The 15,181-nt window shown below is 57.5% G+C and overlaps 1 protein-coding gene across 1 annotated transcript; it reads left to right on the plus strand.

Annotated features, from left to right (window-relative positions):
• The first annotated feature begins 2,476 nt into the window (after window positions 1-2,476).
• On the plus strand, window positions 2,477-14,554 carry ADAMTS15 (ADAM metallopeptidase with thrombospondin type 1 motif 15). Its single transcript, XM_032133825.1, has 8 exons — window positions 2,477-3,646; window positions 7,848-7,980; window positions 8,483-8,650; window positions 9,046-9,329; window positions 9,924-10,101; window positions 10,198-10,379; window positions 10,976-11,151; window positions 11,581-14,554. Exons 1-8 carry the CDS (start codon window positions 2,732-2,734, stop codon window positions 12,359-12,361), a joined length of 2,817 nt encoding a protein of 938 aa, XP_031989716.1. The 5' UTR covers window positions 2,477-2,731; the 3' UTR covers window positions 12,362-14,554.
• The last annotated feature ends 627 nt before the right edge of the window (window positions 14,555-15,181 follow it).

Raw genomic sequence — 15,181 nt, forward strand, 5'->3', positions numbered from 1 at the left:
GACCAGCTCCTGCCTGCAGGTGTGGGGAGCAAGCAACTGCTGGTTCGTCCCCAGAGAGAAAAATCACATCCTTGAGCAAGGGGAAAACTAGAAAAGAGTGTTCCTCCTTCTTTTATGGAGCGCCCTGAAACATTCCTGGAGCTGCCTGGAAAGGTGACCAATGTGTGCTCCTGGTACTCCGCAGCTTTCCTGCTCCCCGTGGGCAATGCAGGTGGTTTGGTTGGCAAACAAAGCAACCTGCCTTGGGGTGGGTGATTCCCAGCTGTTCAGAGCGAGGACTGGGGAGGCTGGGACAGAGCAGTCGGCTGATCCATCGCTGAGCTTCCAGCCCGGGGATGCTGGCACACTGTCAGCATCATGGGACACGGCGAGTCCTGTGCCTGGCGGGTGCAGCGGCTCTCAGCCCAGGCACAGCCAAACCACTCGCATTTGCTGCCTGCCTTTCCCCATCAGGAGGCAATCAGATGTTTTCCAGGCTGGAGATAAAGTTCCTGCCAGTTCGGTTTGACTCATCCTCTTGATGAGAGTTCCCAGATGGAGGGGCTGGAGCTCCTGGGGCAGCAGTGACTAACTCTGGCTTGATGACCTCTAGGCTGAGGCAGCTGGTGGCAGCTCTGGGACCTGTGGCACGCTGGATGCTGCTGTGGTTTTTGGAGAAACTCATCCTGCTGAGCGGAGCAAGGGCATGGGAAGGAGAAGTTCCCTCCTGGCACCTCAAGATGCTCAAGTCCCTCTTTCCGTCACTCCTCCACTCCCTGTGCTGCCCACTACCAACACCCCTGGGCACGCTGCACTTTGGCCAGCAGACAAAATCCCTGATTCCATCAGCCCAGTGCAGTCAGTTGGTTTTTGGGGTCACAAGTTCAGCTGCAAGGCACACGACTGAGCAAACCGCAGCACGGGGACGCACTGACAGCAAAATGAGCCGGGCTGTGGGCTGAGGGCTGTGGGCTGTGGGCTGTGGGCTGTGGGCTCTGTGCCTTAGGCAATTCTGTTTCATAAGTGCACACATTCTTCAGCTGTGCTTGGATTTCAAAGGATTCCAATCTTTTCTGAAATCACATCAAAGCCAGCTTGTCCATGAGAGGCCTTCATTTTCTCACTAAACCAAACCGTGGTGCTTCTCGGTGCTGATAAATCTGTTCCTCAGCTACAGGTTGTTGCTGAGGATCCTTCACTGCTCTCCTTTCGGCTGTTCTGGCCCCCAAAATCCCATCCACAGTGAGATCTTTCTACCTCCCAAGAGCATTAACTGCCCCAGCGCCCTCCACAGCCTGTTCTGGCGATCCCCGTGTTTGGTGGGCATGGGGAATTCCCACGTACTCCATACAGGGTGTCCTGCTGTCTGTCAGGAGAGGATACTGCAGGTGCTGACACTTATGGAGTGCTGTCTTTGGTGGTCAGGGATGAAGGGAGGCCGAGCTCCACCTCAGAAGCAGAGATCACCTTTGCCCCCCAGCTGGAGCCCCGTGCACTGGAAGCTGGTTTGCTTGGGAGAAGAGGGATCCCCCCAGTGTGAATGCAGGAATTGTTGGGGCTGTGTTTCATTGGGTCTGGAGGTGCATGGAGGGACAGAGCCCAGATCTCAGTGCTAGACACCCCATGGCTGTGAAAAACATTCATCTTCCTGAATAAATCAGGGAACTAAGCCCTCAGCTGCCAAATAGCGGGTTCCCCTCTCCACTGAACTGTCCAAAATACCAGCACAGAGCAGAGCATGGAGGGCTGGAATAGCTGACCTTTAAAGGTCCCTTCCAACCCAAACTATTCCATGACTCAATGATTCTATGACCTTTTATCTTCCCTGCACACCCCTCCTGTAACCAGAGGTCCCCTCCCCGCGGGGTCACAGAGCTCCATCACTTTGCTTAGAGCAGGATCCAGAAAAACTGGAGAGTGGCAGGAGGGAGCCTGGCAGGTGGGAGCATCCCTGGGGGGTTGCAGAGTTTCCCTCTTTGCTGCAGGAATGAAAGTGAGGAGGGTCTCCTCCCACTCCATCCCATCCAACACCCCAACCCTATCCTGTCCCACCCCTCACATCCCACCTCAGCCCGTCCCATCCCACCCCTTATCCCACCCATCTCACCTCACCCCATCCCATCCCACCCTATCCTATTTCCTCAATTGAATCTCACCCCAGTCCCCCACCCCACCTCTTTCCATCCCACCCCACCCCACCCCTTGTTCCATACTGTTCCAACCCCTCGCATCCCGTTCCATCCCACACAATCCTATCCCACTCCTCAATCCCATCCATCTCACCCCATCTCATCCCACCCCCTATACCGCCCCATCTCAAACCCCCATCCCGTTCCATCCCACCCTATCCCATCCCATCTCATCCCACCCCATCATTCCATCCCCTCCCGTGCTCACCGCGGTGCCGCCCCCCCACCCCGCTCCGCCCCGGGGAGGCGGTGGCAGCCCCGGGTGGAGCGCGGTTCTCTCCCGGCTCCGCTCGCTCCTCCGCCGGCCCCGCTCGGCCCCGCTCCGCTCCGGCCCCCCGGCCCGGAGTGGCTGCGGCGGGGCCAAGCCGCGCCCCGCTCCCGCGCTATAAAAGCGCCGTGCGCCCCGCAAAGCAGGTACCGGCGGGGCCGCTCCGCTCCTCCAGCCTCCGCGGGTCCAGGAGGAGGAGGAGGAGGAGGAGGAGGAAGGGGGGGGCCGGGTCCTGCTTTCTCCCCCCCGCGCCTCCCCCGAACCCCGATGCCGCCGGCCTGAGCCCGCCGAGACGATGCTGCCGCTGCTGCCGCTGCTGCTGCTGGGCGCCCCGGGGCTGAGCCTGACCTCGGGGGCACCCCCGGACCCCGACTCCGCGCTGGTCACTCCCCTGCGCCTGGACCCCGACATCAACGGGCCGGCTTATTTCAGGGGGGGCCCGGCCGAGCCGCCCCGGGGGGGACAGGCGGTGGTGATCCAGCTCTCGGCTTTCGGGGAGGATTTCTACCTCCACCTCTCCCCCGACGCCCGTTTCATCGCGCCCTCCTTCGCCGCCCACTACCTGGGGGCGGCCGCCCGCCCGCTGCCCGCGCTCCGCCACTGCTTCTACTCGGGGGATGTCAACGCCGACCGCGAGTCCTTCGCCGCCCTCAGCCTGTGCGGGGGGCTCCGGGGGGCTTTCGGCTACCGGGGAGCCGAGTACCTGATCAGCCCGCTGGCGGGGGGGGCGGCCGGGGGACTCCATCGCCTGCAGCGCCGCAGCCCCGAGCGCCCCGTCGGGGCCGGAGCATCCCGCTGCGCCGTGGGCTCCGGGCTCACCCCCGGCGTGCTGCAGGCGCTCGACAAGTACCGGGGGCGTGCGGGGGGGAAAGGCGGTCGGGCCAAGCGCTTTGCCTCGGTCCCGCGTTACGTGGAGACCTTGGTGGTGGCCGACGAGTCGATGGTGAAGTTCCACGGGGATGACCTCCAGCACTACCTGCTCACCCTGATGGCCACGGCCGCCCGCCTCTACAAGCACCCCAGCATCCGTAACCCCATCCAGATCTCCGTAGTCAAGTTTCTCCTCATCGGGCAGGATGACAAGGGGCCCAAAGTCACCAGCAACGCCGCCCTCACCCTGCGCAACTTCTGCGCCTGGCAGAAGAAGTGGAACAAGGTCAGCGACAAGCACCCCGAGTACTGGGACACCGCCATCCTCTTCACCAAGCAGGTGGGTGCAGGGGGGACGGCCCGGAGGAGCTGTCCTCCCTGTCATGGAGCCCTGCACTGGGCTAAGGCGTTCTGCCACCTGTGTGCATGGTGGGGGAGGTTGTGCTTGTGGCTGATCCCTCTGTCCCAAGGGAACCTCCGCTGTCAGATGCTGGGGTGGGGGGAGCAGAGGCATGGAGCAAGCCGGCTTGAGCCAGCCCTTGCTGTCCCTTGGGCAGGTTTTGGCTATCAGCCTGGAAGAATCCCTGCCGTGGGGTGAATGAGGCCAGGAGGTGCCCAAGGCAGGTTGCCCCACGGGCAGAAACCTGCCGCTCTATCTCCTGCCTCCGTGCAGGAGCCTTGGCAGCAAGTGCCCTGCAGCTCTGGCGTGCACCCTGAGACGAGAGGTCTGAGCCCAGAAAAGGAGGAGCATGGTCCCGCTTCCCCCTCCCCAGCTGGGAAGAGCTCACAGTGCCACCTGCCAAGAAAAAACCTCTCCCTGCTTCCTCTGACTCATGTGCGAGGTCCTCCTGAGAACCTGGACCTCTCCTCAGCACTGGCTGCGCTGCATGGACCCAGTTCAGGGCTGGAAGTGAAGCACCAGAGATTCAGCCAGCGCTACAGCCCTCGAGTGGGGGAGAGGGGAGAGCCAATGCCACCACTGCCGTGGGCTGGCTGCATCCCTGCGGTGGGAGAGGGGCTTGGAGCTGCCTTTGGCACGGCTCCGTGGTGATGTGGGGTGTGGGATAAATTCTGCATCCTCCCACCCCCACAAACTGGGTGACACCAAAGCTCCCAGAGCCTTCCCCCACTGTTCCTCCTTCCCTGTAGTCCTGTCTCAGTGTGGACATCGGTTCAGTGCCTGCATCCCAAAATCACTGATGGGATGGGAGGAGGATGAGCCCAGCTTGGAGAGGACAGTCACGTCTTATCCTGGCTGCTGCAGGCTTTGGCAGCAAAGGCTCCTTGCATTTTCTCCTTCTCCTATCCCTGCCCAGATGTTTTTGGATTAGGGACAGGACAGGAACTCCCCTCAGTGGCAGGGAGACCATTCCCAAAACATTTTTCCAGGTCAAGCACTTGTGGGTGGGAAGGATATAGTGTCCAGCTCAGTTCAGCTGTCCCTTGCCTGGCTCAGCTAGGGCTGGAGCAGGAATGGTGCTGTGCAGAACGTGTGAGATCTTGTCCTGTCCTGTCTGTCTTCTTGTCCCACCCCACCCCGGGCCAGCTGTAAATCCTATGGGAGCACAGACAGGATTGAAGCCCAGGCTGCTGGAGCAGCTCCTGCCTGCACGGGGCTGCTCAAAGAGGAGGACATGCTGACACCTCTGCAGGGACAAGCCAGCTCCACCTCTGGTGGAAACCCAGTGAGGTCACTGGAGCTGCACGTGGGACAGAGTCGGTCCCAGAGATTTAAAAGACGTGGCTCACGTCTGGGCTGCATTTTTTACACATTGCTAAGCCATCCATTCCTGAAATCCCAAAGCAAGCTCAATGCAAAGGCACACGGTCAGGGAGACATCTGCCTTCCTTGAGTGCATCCATCTGTGGTCCCCTGACACCCCGAAGCTTATCTTCCTGCCAAAAAGCTGTTACATAAGCCCCCGACTTAAATTTCACCTCCAGGCTGGTTGATAGGCAGTTTTCAGTTGTGCTGATGAGTTGCTGACAAATGGGGCTCTCTTACTGCTTGGATTTGCTCCCTCCTGACGTCGGTCATGCTGAATGATGGATTTGCCTTTGGGAAGCTCAGTCCTCACCAGCTCGTGGGTGCAGATGCCCCTTCCTACCTGAGCTGCTGCTTGTTGGAGGGTCCTGCAGAGCATCCAGCCTTCAGCTGCACTCCTGCCTCCTGGAAATATCCTTGCACACCATGGCAAAGGGCTTGTCCATTCTTCCCACCCATCCTGGACCTTGATGTCTCACCAGCAAACGTTTGCTGCACATCTTTGCTTTGCTGTGAAACCAAAGGGATGTTGCATGAAGGAACATCTGGCTGCAGCCTAGCGTGTGGCAGATGCTGTGGGGGAATTTGGAAACTGTAGCTCAAGCCTCAGCTTTTTGGAATTGCTTTGGATGCACACAGGAAGCCTCCATGGTAGGGAGAGTGCTTATGACTCTGAGTAGGTGAATTAATGCACGAGCCACAAGGATCCCCCTAACTGAGCTGTGGAACACCTTGAGAAGTTCACAGGGGATGACAAAAAGCCTTGGAAGGCCCCATACAGGAAGGTCAGGCTGGCAGGAGAGTGCTGATGCACTGAGCAGGGTGCCTGCAGCCCCTTGGGGGCCAAGCATCCTCCCTGCATCTGTGCCGGCAGCGGGGGACCCCGGTGACAGCGAGCAAAGGCAGAGCCGGCTCCTCGCACGGCGCTTTCCCACCCTGAACCTGTTTCATTTCTCTCTCCTCCCCTCCTGAGCAGGCTCGACAGCTGGCAGGGCTGAAGGAGGTATTTAGGTGCAGGATCAGGGGCTCTCATTAAAGCCCAGAGATGCTGCCTGGCATCCCCAGGCTGTCCTGAGGTGGGGAGCGAGGGAAAACCCCTTGAAGAGCCGCTGGTCGTGTATCCCAGCGAGGTTCAGAGCAAGAAGTGGGTCAGTGTGTCAGTGCAGGTGTTGGGCCGGGAGCCAAAGCTCGCTGTGCTGGCGAGGAAAGAGCTCTTCAAAGAGCAGTGAGCGGGGAGCTGTGACATTCCTCTCCATGCCCCATCCTCACCTCCAAACCCCCAGCCCTGGGCAGAGCACAGGCAGGGGGGGCCTGGGCAAGCTGCACCCCTGGATTAGCTCAGCGTGGCGGTGGCACTGGCTCTTGGTGGTGTTTTGGGACTGGGACTCTGCACCTGGGCTTGCCAGCACCATGAATCAACCTGTGCCCATCAGTGGTGGCCCTGCCACTGCAACGTGGGGTTGCCACCTCTTCTCCCTGCTGACATGGATGTGTGATGGGATCAGGGTGCAGCAGGGTCCCAGCTGGTGGGGAAAATTGGTGCAGAGCAAAGCGCTGAACCCAGTTGTGTGATGGGGTTTTCCACCACCAGTGCAGACCCAGACATTTCTTCACGTCACCTCTCTGGAGATCATGGTCTTGCCTGTTCCTCCACACTCTGTAGCCCCAGGTCTCCTGTTAAAGCCATCTCAGCCCTGGCTGGGGCTCTCTGAAGTCATCAGGACTGTTACTTACCCACGGCTGAACCTGCCTGCACGGGAATGCCTTCAGCTTGGAAACCTTGCTGGAAATATTGGCACAGCAGCTCCTGCAGGATTTTGAGCAACCCAGGCGCTTTGGCTGGGCGAGTGCTGAGCATGAATCACACTTATTTATAGCATGGGAGTGCCCAGTGAGTCCCTTACTTTTCTTTTCATGTGGAAAACAGCTCCCTGCCCACTGCATGCCTCCCCGGCACCTCTGGGGCAGCACCAAGGGAGGGGATGATGCTCCAGCCCTCCCAAACCAAAACCACATCCCAGCAGGGGAAGGGAGCACCTGGGACAAGGTTACTGCCAGGCTGCAGCACCGCTGTTTCTTAAATGGACTTTTTTTCTTAGCACCAGCACCTGGAGAAGGGCAGATCCACCTAGGATGAGACCCTTCCCAGCCTCTCTCCTGGCAACATCCATGTAGGATCTGGCTGTCCTCAGTTTGGGGGTGGAAGCCTGGGCTGGTTCCTCCTTTGATCAGCTGGGCTTGGTTGCTCCTTGAAGGATGGCTGCAGAGTGTCTTAGAAAGGCAGGAGCACTTTCTCTAGCCTTGGAAACCTCTGGACCTGGTCCAGGGCTTTCTTGTTCCTTGGAAGAAGCTGAGAAATGAGATTGAGAAGTGGTTCAACCCTGAGTCCAAGGCCAGATGTGTTCCCATCCACCCACCTGGGTCTAGTCCTTGAGCTCACGCTTAAGAAGAAGGGAACCAGACTGACTCCTCCATGACAAAACCAGCTCCACCCTGGCCGGAGGAGCTGTTTGGGGAGGAAAAGCTGTTGCTGAAGGCAGGGCAGGATGCTACACATATCCTTGTTGCCAGGGTTAAGCGCAAACGCACCGTTGCAGCCTGGCCTGGGTCAGGATTGAGGTTTCCTGCCTCCGTATCCTGGTGTGGTTCCCACCCCTTTGGGCTTTCTTCCCATCAGTAGCTCCCTGTGTGTGGGACACCAGGGATGAGGTGGGAAAGGGGAGCCGTGATGTCTGTGCTGTCCCCAGGACTAACCCCTTCCCTCTGTGACTGGCAGGACCTGTGTGGTGCCACCACCTGTGACACGTTGGGAATGGCAGACGTGGGCACCATGTGCGATCCCAAGCGCAGCTGCTCCGTCATCGAGGACGATGGGCTGCCCTCGGCTTTCACCACCGCCCATGAGCTGGGTAAGGCTCCCAGCTCTCCTCTTCCTCTCAGGGGGAATTCCAGGAGCTGGCAAGGTTCAGAATAGCCCTGGTTCCAGCCTCTGGGAGATGAGACCATAGGCGGTACACGGTGATAGGGAAACTGTGCCTTGGGTACAAGAGTCTCCCTGAGCCAGGTGGGAAAGGACTGCTGAGGAAGCAAAAGGCTTTGCTCTCATGGTTGCTACCGCAGCTGGGTTTCCAGGATTCAGGAGTCCTGAAATAACAGGCAGACGGCACACCTGCCTCTGGGAGGAGAGAGTGGGGCAAGTGCTGAAGTCACCTGTCACCTTCTCTTCACAATTTCCCTTGCCCTTCCTTTCCCGTGTGCTTTCCACGTGCATGAGGCATCCAGGAGAGAGCTGGAATGTTTGCTGACTCTTCTGGGCTGTCCACAGCTGCCATGCTTGCAAGGGTCTGCCCCGGTCCCTGCTCATCGTGCCGTGCTGGGTTATTCATGCTGCCTCCCTTATCCCACCCCCAGGCCACGTGTTCAACATGCCCCACGACAACGTGAAGGCCTGTGAGGAGGTCTTCGGCCGGCTGAAGACCAACCACATGATGTCCCCCACCCTCATCCAGATTGACCGTGCCAACCCCTGGTCAGCCTGCAGCGCTGCCATCATCACCGACTTCCTCGACAGTGGCCATGGTGAGCCCTCCTGTGTCCCTATCCCCTAGGAACAGGTCTGTCCCTGCGGGTGTTTACTGGGAAAAGATGGTTGGCTGTAGAGCGCTTCATCTCCTGGCTCCGTAAACAAATTTAGAGAGAAATGGGAGTTTGGCAGCATTTCTGTAGCGTCCAGACTTCCTGGGTGTCCCCAGCAGTGACATCTGCACTCAGGCTGCTGGCACAGCTCTGGCATCCCTAGGAGATGGAATCACCTGTGTCCGGGATACAGCCAAGATCGAGGGCATCCCTGGGGTAGCACCTGGATAGTTTTGGCCCAATCCCTCCCTCATCTCCCTGCAGCGGTGCTTTCCCTCCCCACTCTGCTCCATACAATCCCCCAGGACCTGGTAGACCCCCTCTCCCCACTCCTGCAGGGGACTGTTTGCTGGACCAGCCTGCCAAACCCATCCCGCTGCCCGAAGACCTGCCAGGGACGAGCTACAGCCTGAACCAGCAGTGCGAGCTGGCCTTCGGGGTGGGCTCCAAGCCCTGCCCCTACATGCAGTACTGCGCCAAGCTCTGGTGCACGGGGAAGGCGCGTGGGCAGATCGTCTGCCAGACCCGGCACTTCCCCTGGGCTGACGGCACCGGCTGCGGCGACGGGCGCTTCTGCCTCAAGGGCGCCTGCGTGGAGAGGCACAACGTCAGTAAGTACAGGGTGAGTACCTGTGCCAGGAGCCCCAAAAACATCCCACAGGGTCGCTCTGAGTGGGTGCTGGTGGAGCTATCCCCAACCTCCTGATGGTGGAGAGCCAGCGTGGGGACACTGATGTGGGAAGAGCTGGTGATCCCTTGGGTATTGTGTATTTCTCAAGGAGTGAGGATGCTGCTCTGCTCCAGCCAGCCCTGGGCAAGTCTCACAGAATTTGCTGTTTTGGAAGGGATCATTGAGTCCAGCTCCTGTCCCTGCTCAAGACCATTCCCAAGAGTCACACCACATGCCTGAGGGTATTGTCCAAATCCTTCTTGAGCTCTGCCAGGCTTGGGGCTGTGACCACTTCCCTGGGGGGCCTGCTCTGTGCCCAACCACCCTCTGGGAGAAGAAACTTTTCCTAATATCCAACCTAACCCTCCCCTGTCACAACTTCAGACCACTTTTTTGGGTCCTGCCACTGGTCACCACAGAGAAAAGATCAGTGTCTGCCCCTTGGATTCCCCTCACAAGGAAGGTTTGTGGGCAGTTGGAGGTTTTGCCTGTGAGTTGTGGAGACAGTGAAGGGTGTGCAGTGCCTCATCCCGTCCATCCCTGCAGGTGGACGGTGGCTGGGCCAAGTGGGCGCCGTACGGGCCGTGCTCACGGACGTGCGGCGGTGGGGTGCAGCTGGCCAGGCGGGAATGCAGCGACCCCGTGCCAGCCAACGGGGGCTCCTACTGCGAGGGCATCCGTGTCAAGTACCGCTCCTGCAACCTGGAGCCCTGTGCTGCTGCAGGTAAGGGCTGGAGCTCGGCTTGAGCTGTAACAACCCCCTGAAACTAAAGCTGGAGGTCCAGGCTGGTGCCCAACACCACACCCCTCTTATTTTCAGTGCCAGGGAAGAGCTTCCGTGAGGAACAGTGTGAGGCTTTCAATGGCTACAGTCACAGCACAAACCGCCTCACTGCCTCCGTCTCCTGGGTTCCCAAATACTCCGGTGTCTCGCCCCGGGATAAGTGCAAGCTCATCTGCCGGGCTAACGGCACCGGCTACTTCTATGTGCTGGCACCCAAGGTTGGTGAGAGACCCCCAGGGTCAGTGTCTGGACAGTGGGATGGCTCCAGGCTGCCTGGAAATGAATAGATTTTCATTGTCTGCTGGGTGGATGGTGTTAGATGAGGTGGTAGAGGAGGGGAGTCCACCAGTCTAGTATGAATCAGCTTGGGGCTGGAGTTGGTCCATGGAGGGTCTTCCTCTGGAAGTCCTCATTTTTTACCTCTTGTAAAGGTGCCTCTGGCACATTGCTGTAGTCCTGGGGTAGAGGATGATAGTTATGGTACTGGGGAAGCAATGGGCAGGACAGGGTGGCTGTCCAGACATGGGACTGAGCGGGGTGGTGTCAGCAGTGTCCCCTGTGCAGCTTGTTCCCTGCAATGGAAAGGGCAGGAAATTCTGCAGATGGGAGCAGAAAAGGGATGTAGTCCCATCCATCTCTTCTCAGAGACCCCAAAAATCCTGCCTTCAAAGCAGAACATGAGCGAAGAGCGACATGGTGCTGCTGGCATCTCCTCAGGACCGGTCGGATGGATTGGGGTTGGACGGACACAGCTGGGGGACCTCGGGGGGTGTGAGAGGGAAATGCAGCAGCTTGTTTTGCTCACCTGGTTTAGGTTGTGGATGGCACTCCTTGCTCCCCGGACTCCACTTCGATCTGCGTCCAGGGCAAATGCATCAAGGCAGGCTGTGACGGGAAGTTGGGCTCCAAGAAGAAGTTCGACAAATGCAGCGTCTGCGGAGGGGACAACAAGAGCTGCAAGAAGGTCTCGGGCTTGTTCACCAAACCCATGTGAGTGTTTGGTCACCATGTATGCTTCCCCTTCTCCCAGCTCTGTGTTTTGGTGTGGGGGATGCAGGAAGGTCGTGGAGATGGTGATGGGATAAATCCAGCCCAAGCAAAATCTGCTGGTGCTCGTGTCCATCACTGCACAGAGACCTGGGCTGGCTCTGAAGGAGAAGCGGGACACATTTAATGTTCTGTTGACTTCTGCTGGTGGAGTGCTGTTGAGCCAGAGGAGCTGAAGCATCTTCCTGTAGCTGGGTGACATCAGCCTAGAAAAACCTCAACACAGGGAGGAGATTCAAAATGATCTTCACAGGACAAAGACAAATATAGGGGTGGGAGGATCTCAGGGCTGCAGCTGTAGAGGGCTGAAGTAATGCAGTAGCACGATGTCCCTGCGCCTGATGTCCTGCCCTGCCTGCTCTTCTCTTCCAGGCACGGCTACAACTTTGTGGTGGTCATCCCCGCGGGCGCCTCCAACATTGACATCCGGCAGCGGGGCTACAAAGGACTCATCAGCGATGACAACTACCTGGCGCTGAAGAACGCGCAGGGCAAGTACCTGCTGAACGGCCACTTCATCGTCTCGGCCGTCGAGAGGGACCTGATGGTGAAGGGCAGCGTCCTGCGGTACAGCGGCACCGGCACCGCCGTCGAGAGCCTCCAAGCCTTCAAGCCCATCCAGGAACCCCTGACTCTGGAGGTGCTCTCCGTGGGAAAGATGACCCCTCCTCGGGTACGCTACTCCTTCTACCTCCCCAAGGAGAGCAAGGAGGAAAAGTCCTCCTACAAGAAGGAGGGCAAGACCCCACCGGACCTCAACAACAGCGTCCTCAGCCTGTCCAACCGCTTGGATGGTGGGAGACCAAGCTACAAGCGCCTCTCCTACAAGTGGGCGGTGGGCGGTTGGGAGGCGTGTTCTGTCACCTGCGGCGATGGCCTGCAGAAGCGCTCGGTGGCTTGTCGCGACTCCTATGGCCAGCCGGCCGCCGAGTGTGACGCGGCGCAGCGCCCCGCCGACGTCCGGCTGTGCGGGGAGCCCTGCCCGGCCTGGGAAGCTGGACCGTGGTCTCCTTGCTCCAAGAGCTGCGGTCGGGGTTTCAAGAGACGGGCGTTGAAGTGCTTGGTCCCTACTGGGCGCCTGCTGCCCCGGGAGAGTTGCAATTTTCGGAGGAAGCCGCAGGAGCTGGATTTCTGCACCTTGAGGCCGTGCTGAGCAGGTCAAGGGGTGTCTGCAAGGAAGGGCGTGGTGTTCCTATGGCTGGGTGCAGCCAAGCAGCCGCCAGAGGTTGGGCGTGGGGGAGATGTCCATAGCACATAGCAAAAGGGGGAAAAATAAGAAAAAATGGGAATAAAAAGGGACCTGGGTGTGGGGACAACCCCATGCTCCTGGGAGAGAGGGCTTTTACCAGCCAGGTCGCTTGGAGACAGAGCGGGAATGAACATCTACCTCGAAGCCACTGAACGACGCGGAAACCACCGGTGGAGGCTGGGAACTGGGGGGACAGATGGAAACGAGGAGGATCATCACTGCCTGTGATGGATCTGTGGTACAGGCAGGGAGATGCCCCTAAATTGCACAGAAGAAGCCTCCCCCCACCTTCCCAGGACCAACCCTACCTCCCTTCTCCCTGGACTCCCCCAACACTCATGCTAAACAGGACCAAAAGGATTTACCAATGCAATGACCACCGGTGCGATGAGGCACTGGGACTGATGCCTCCAGGGCTTGCTGGTGGTGACTTTGTTGTCCCAGCGGCATCCCTGGGTCAGGCTGGAAGGTGGTGGCTTTATTTTCATTCTCTCCTCACTTTTATGACCTGACCAGTGTAAATTTTATGGTGCTTAACTCTGTATTTTTTGAACCTCCTTCTTCCCCTCCTGATGGATGTAAACCTTGCATAGCAGGGCTGGTGTTATTCCCAGGGGATCTCACCTGCCTGAGGTTTCCCATGGTGCTTTGGGATGGGGCTGTGTGAACATCTGGACGCTCCTTTACAGCCTGGTCCACCTGAAGCTTTTCAGGGCTAAAAGGGATCACTGCGGACCTGAGGTTTGAGCTGTCATTCCAAAAAAGCAACAAGCAACTGTGCTGTAGCTCCACAGGGTCAGACACAGCCCCCCCAGTCACTGATACTTCACTCTGCTCTGGAAATGGTGCTCAATGCTTAACGGGACCAGTATGTCATGCCCAGACATCCCATAGTCTCCAATCTTTAACCAGGTTGGGGTATTTTCCCTCTGTTTAAAGCCTCCCTGAGATATCCTGAGCTCTATCAGAACTGGGGTGACTTCCCTGGCATCTACTTTTGGGTAGATTAATTTGGGTCTTTGGCTTTCCTGGGGAAGAGGGGCTCAGTGGGGTTCAGGCATGCAGGGAACGAGGGACTATTGAACCTCTTGCTGCTGCAAAGCATCTACAACCAGCTTCCCCCTCCAGTTATTCTGGGGTTATTCTGCACCTCTGATGGTTTTGTAGCATCGTGCCCGTTGTGGTCAGAGGCTGTTTTACCTCTCCCAAGCACGATTGAACCCATCATTGAGGTCTCTTGCTCGGATCAAATCATCCGGCAGCGCTGAATTTTTTGCTTTCTCACTGATGAAGGTGCCTCTTAATCAACGAGCTGTGACTGTGGGCAGGCCAAAGCTTCTGGGTCAAGCTGCGTGGTTACTGGGATCAGCAGAAAGGTATTTCAGGGATGAGATGCAGATTTTGGGTAGGCAGAAGATTCCGTGTCAGCAAATAGGGGCTTGGAGCCTGCCTTGCTTGTTCAGTCCCTTGGAGGTACAACGTGGAGACTCTGTTGCCCCTTGGGTGGCTCCAGAAGGTGTGAGCAAGGTGAGAATGACAAGGAACGGGACAGGTGCCATGAGGGTTCCCTTGTGGGGTCTTTCCAGCAGCTCTCAAACTCCTGGTGACAATGTTTGTGGGCTCATCCTCCCTGGATTGATGTAATGCCTTTTTCAACACAATAATATTTTAGGTCTCCACGCTGCTCCACAGAGCCAGGAGCAGATGTTGTGGTTGCTCTGCACAGCAGGAAACGGGAGTTAATGTTCTTAGGAAATCCCTTCCAGGTCTCCATTCCCATGAACATACCATCCATTTTCCAAGGGTTTTCCTGCATATCTGAGCCTGCTGCGCTTTCCTCTGGGGACAGAGCTCTGAGGAGCTGCCCTTTAGAGTCTTGCCATCCCACAGCTGGTTTCTAAGCCACCGAGAAATTGTCAGCCTCATTCCTGAGGAGGGGAGGGATTCCTTGTGTGTGGTTCTTTTGCTGAGGGTGCAGCAGAAGGACGGAGATGCCGATGGTACTGGCTGCTTTTGTGTATACCATGTATACTGAACATCGATCTCTGCTGTTTGTGCGTCAATAGCAAACCTGAAATAAATCTGTATTTAAAGTTAGACCTGGTTCTCGGGGGACACGGTCTTGCAAAAGTTGTTTTGTTGGAGGCTGCAGGGCATTCCTTGTCTTACTGTGATCCTGACTCCTTTATAGTGTCAGCTCCTTAACTAAAGAACAAAACCATCACCTTTAAAAGCCCAGCAGGTTTCTTCTGACTTGGTTCTGCTACACGATTGGTTATTGGTAAAAAACAAACCCAGGCTGAAGGAGCTCAGTGGTGAATCAGTCCCTGTGAGCCCCAAGGGAACTGGGGATGTTAAAGGAAAGAGGTTGGTTTTCCTCAGGCTTGAATCAGGATGTTCTTTTGTCAGGGTAACAGGAATATGGAGTTAAAAGGATTGATGTAAGCTGGAACAGCACTCTCACATCCTGGAACAACCCTGTCTGTGTGTTTCTCCTGAAATTCTCAGCACACCCTCCCTGAGTCAGAGCTCTTTCTTCCCTGTTGCACCAGGGCCAACGGTGAGATAAAGCCCTTCCTTTTCCTGGGCCGTGTCAGCTCAGGGATGCCTTATGTCACCCCCTCCAGCTCTCAGCTGAGTGCCTGGGATTTTATTTTCCCCCAGCAAATGCAATTTATTTCCCTGTTATGATGTAATGATTTGGCAAATTTCATGTGTTTTATT

The sequence above is a fragment of the Corvus moneduloides genome, chromosome 25 (genome assembly GCF_009650955.1).
Source record: "Corvus moneduloides isolate bCorMon1 chromosome 25, bCorMon1.pri, whole genome shotgun sequence".
NCBI classification, from domain to species: domain Eukaryota; kingdom Metazoa; phylum Chordata; class Aves; order Passeriformes; family Corvidae; genus Corvus; species Corvus moneduloides.

Bases quoted from the DNA above. Each gene is read 5' to 3' on its own strand.
- ADAMTS15 (XM_032133825.1), top strand. From the start codon at position 2,732: ATGCTGCCGCTGCTGCCGCTGCTGCTGCTGGGCGCCCCGGGGCTGAGC. The intron at 3,647-7,847 runs GTGGGTGCAGGG...TGTGACTGGCAG, and splicing joins CCATCCTCTTCACCAAGCAG to GACCTGTGTGGTGCCACCAC. The intron at 7,981-8,482 runs GTAAGGCTCCCA...TCCCACCCCCAG, and splicing joins CACCACCGCCCATGAGCTGG to GCCACGTGTTCAACATGCCC.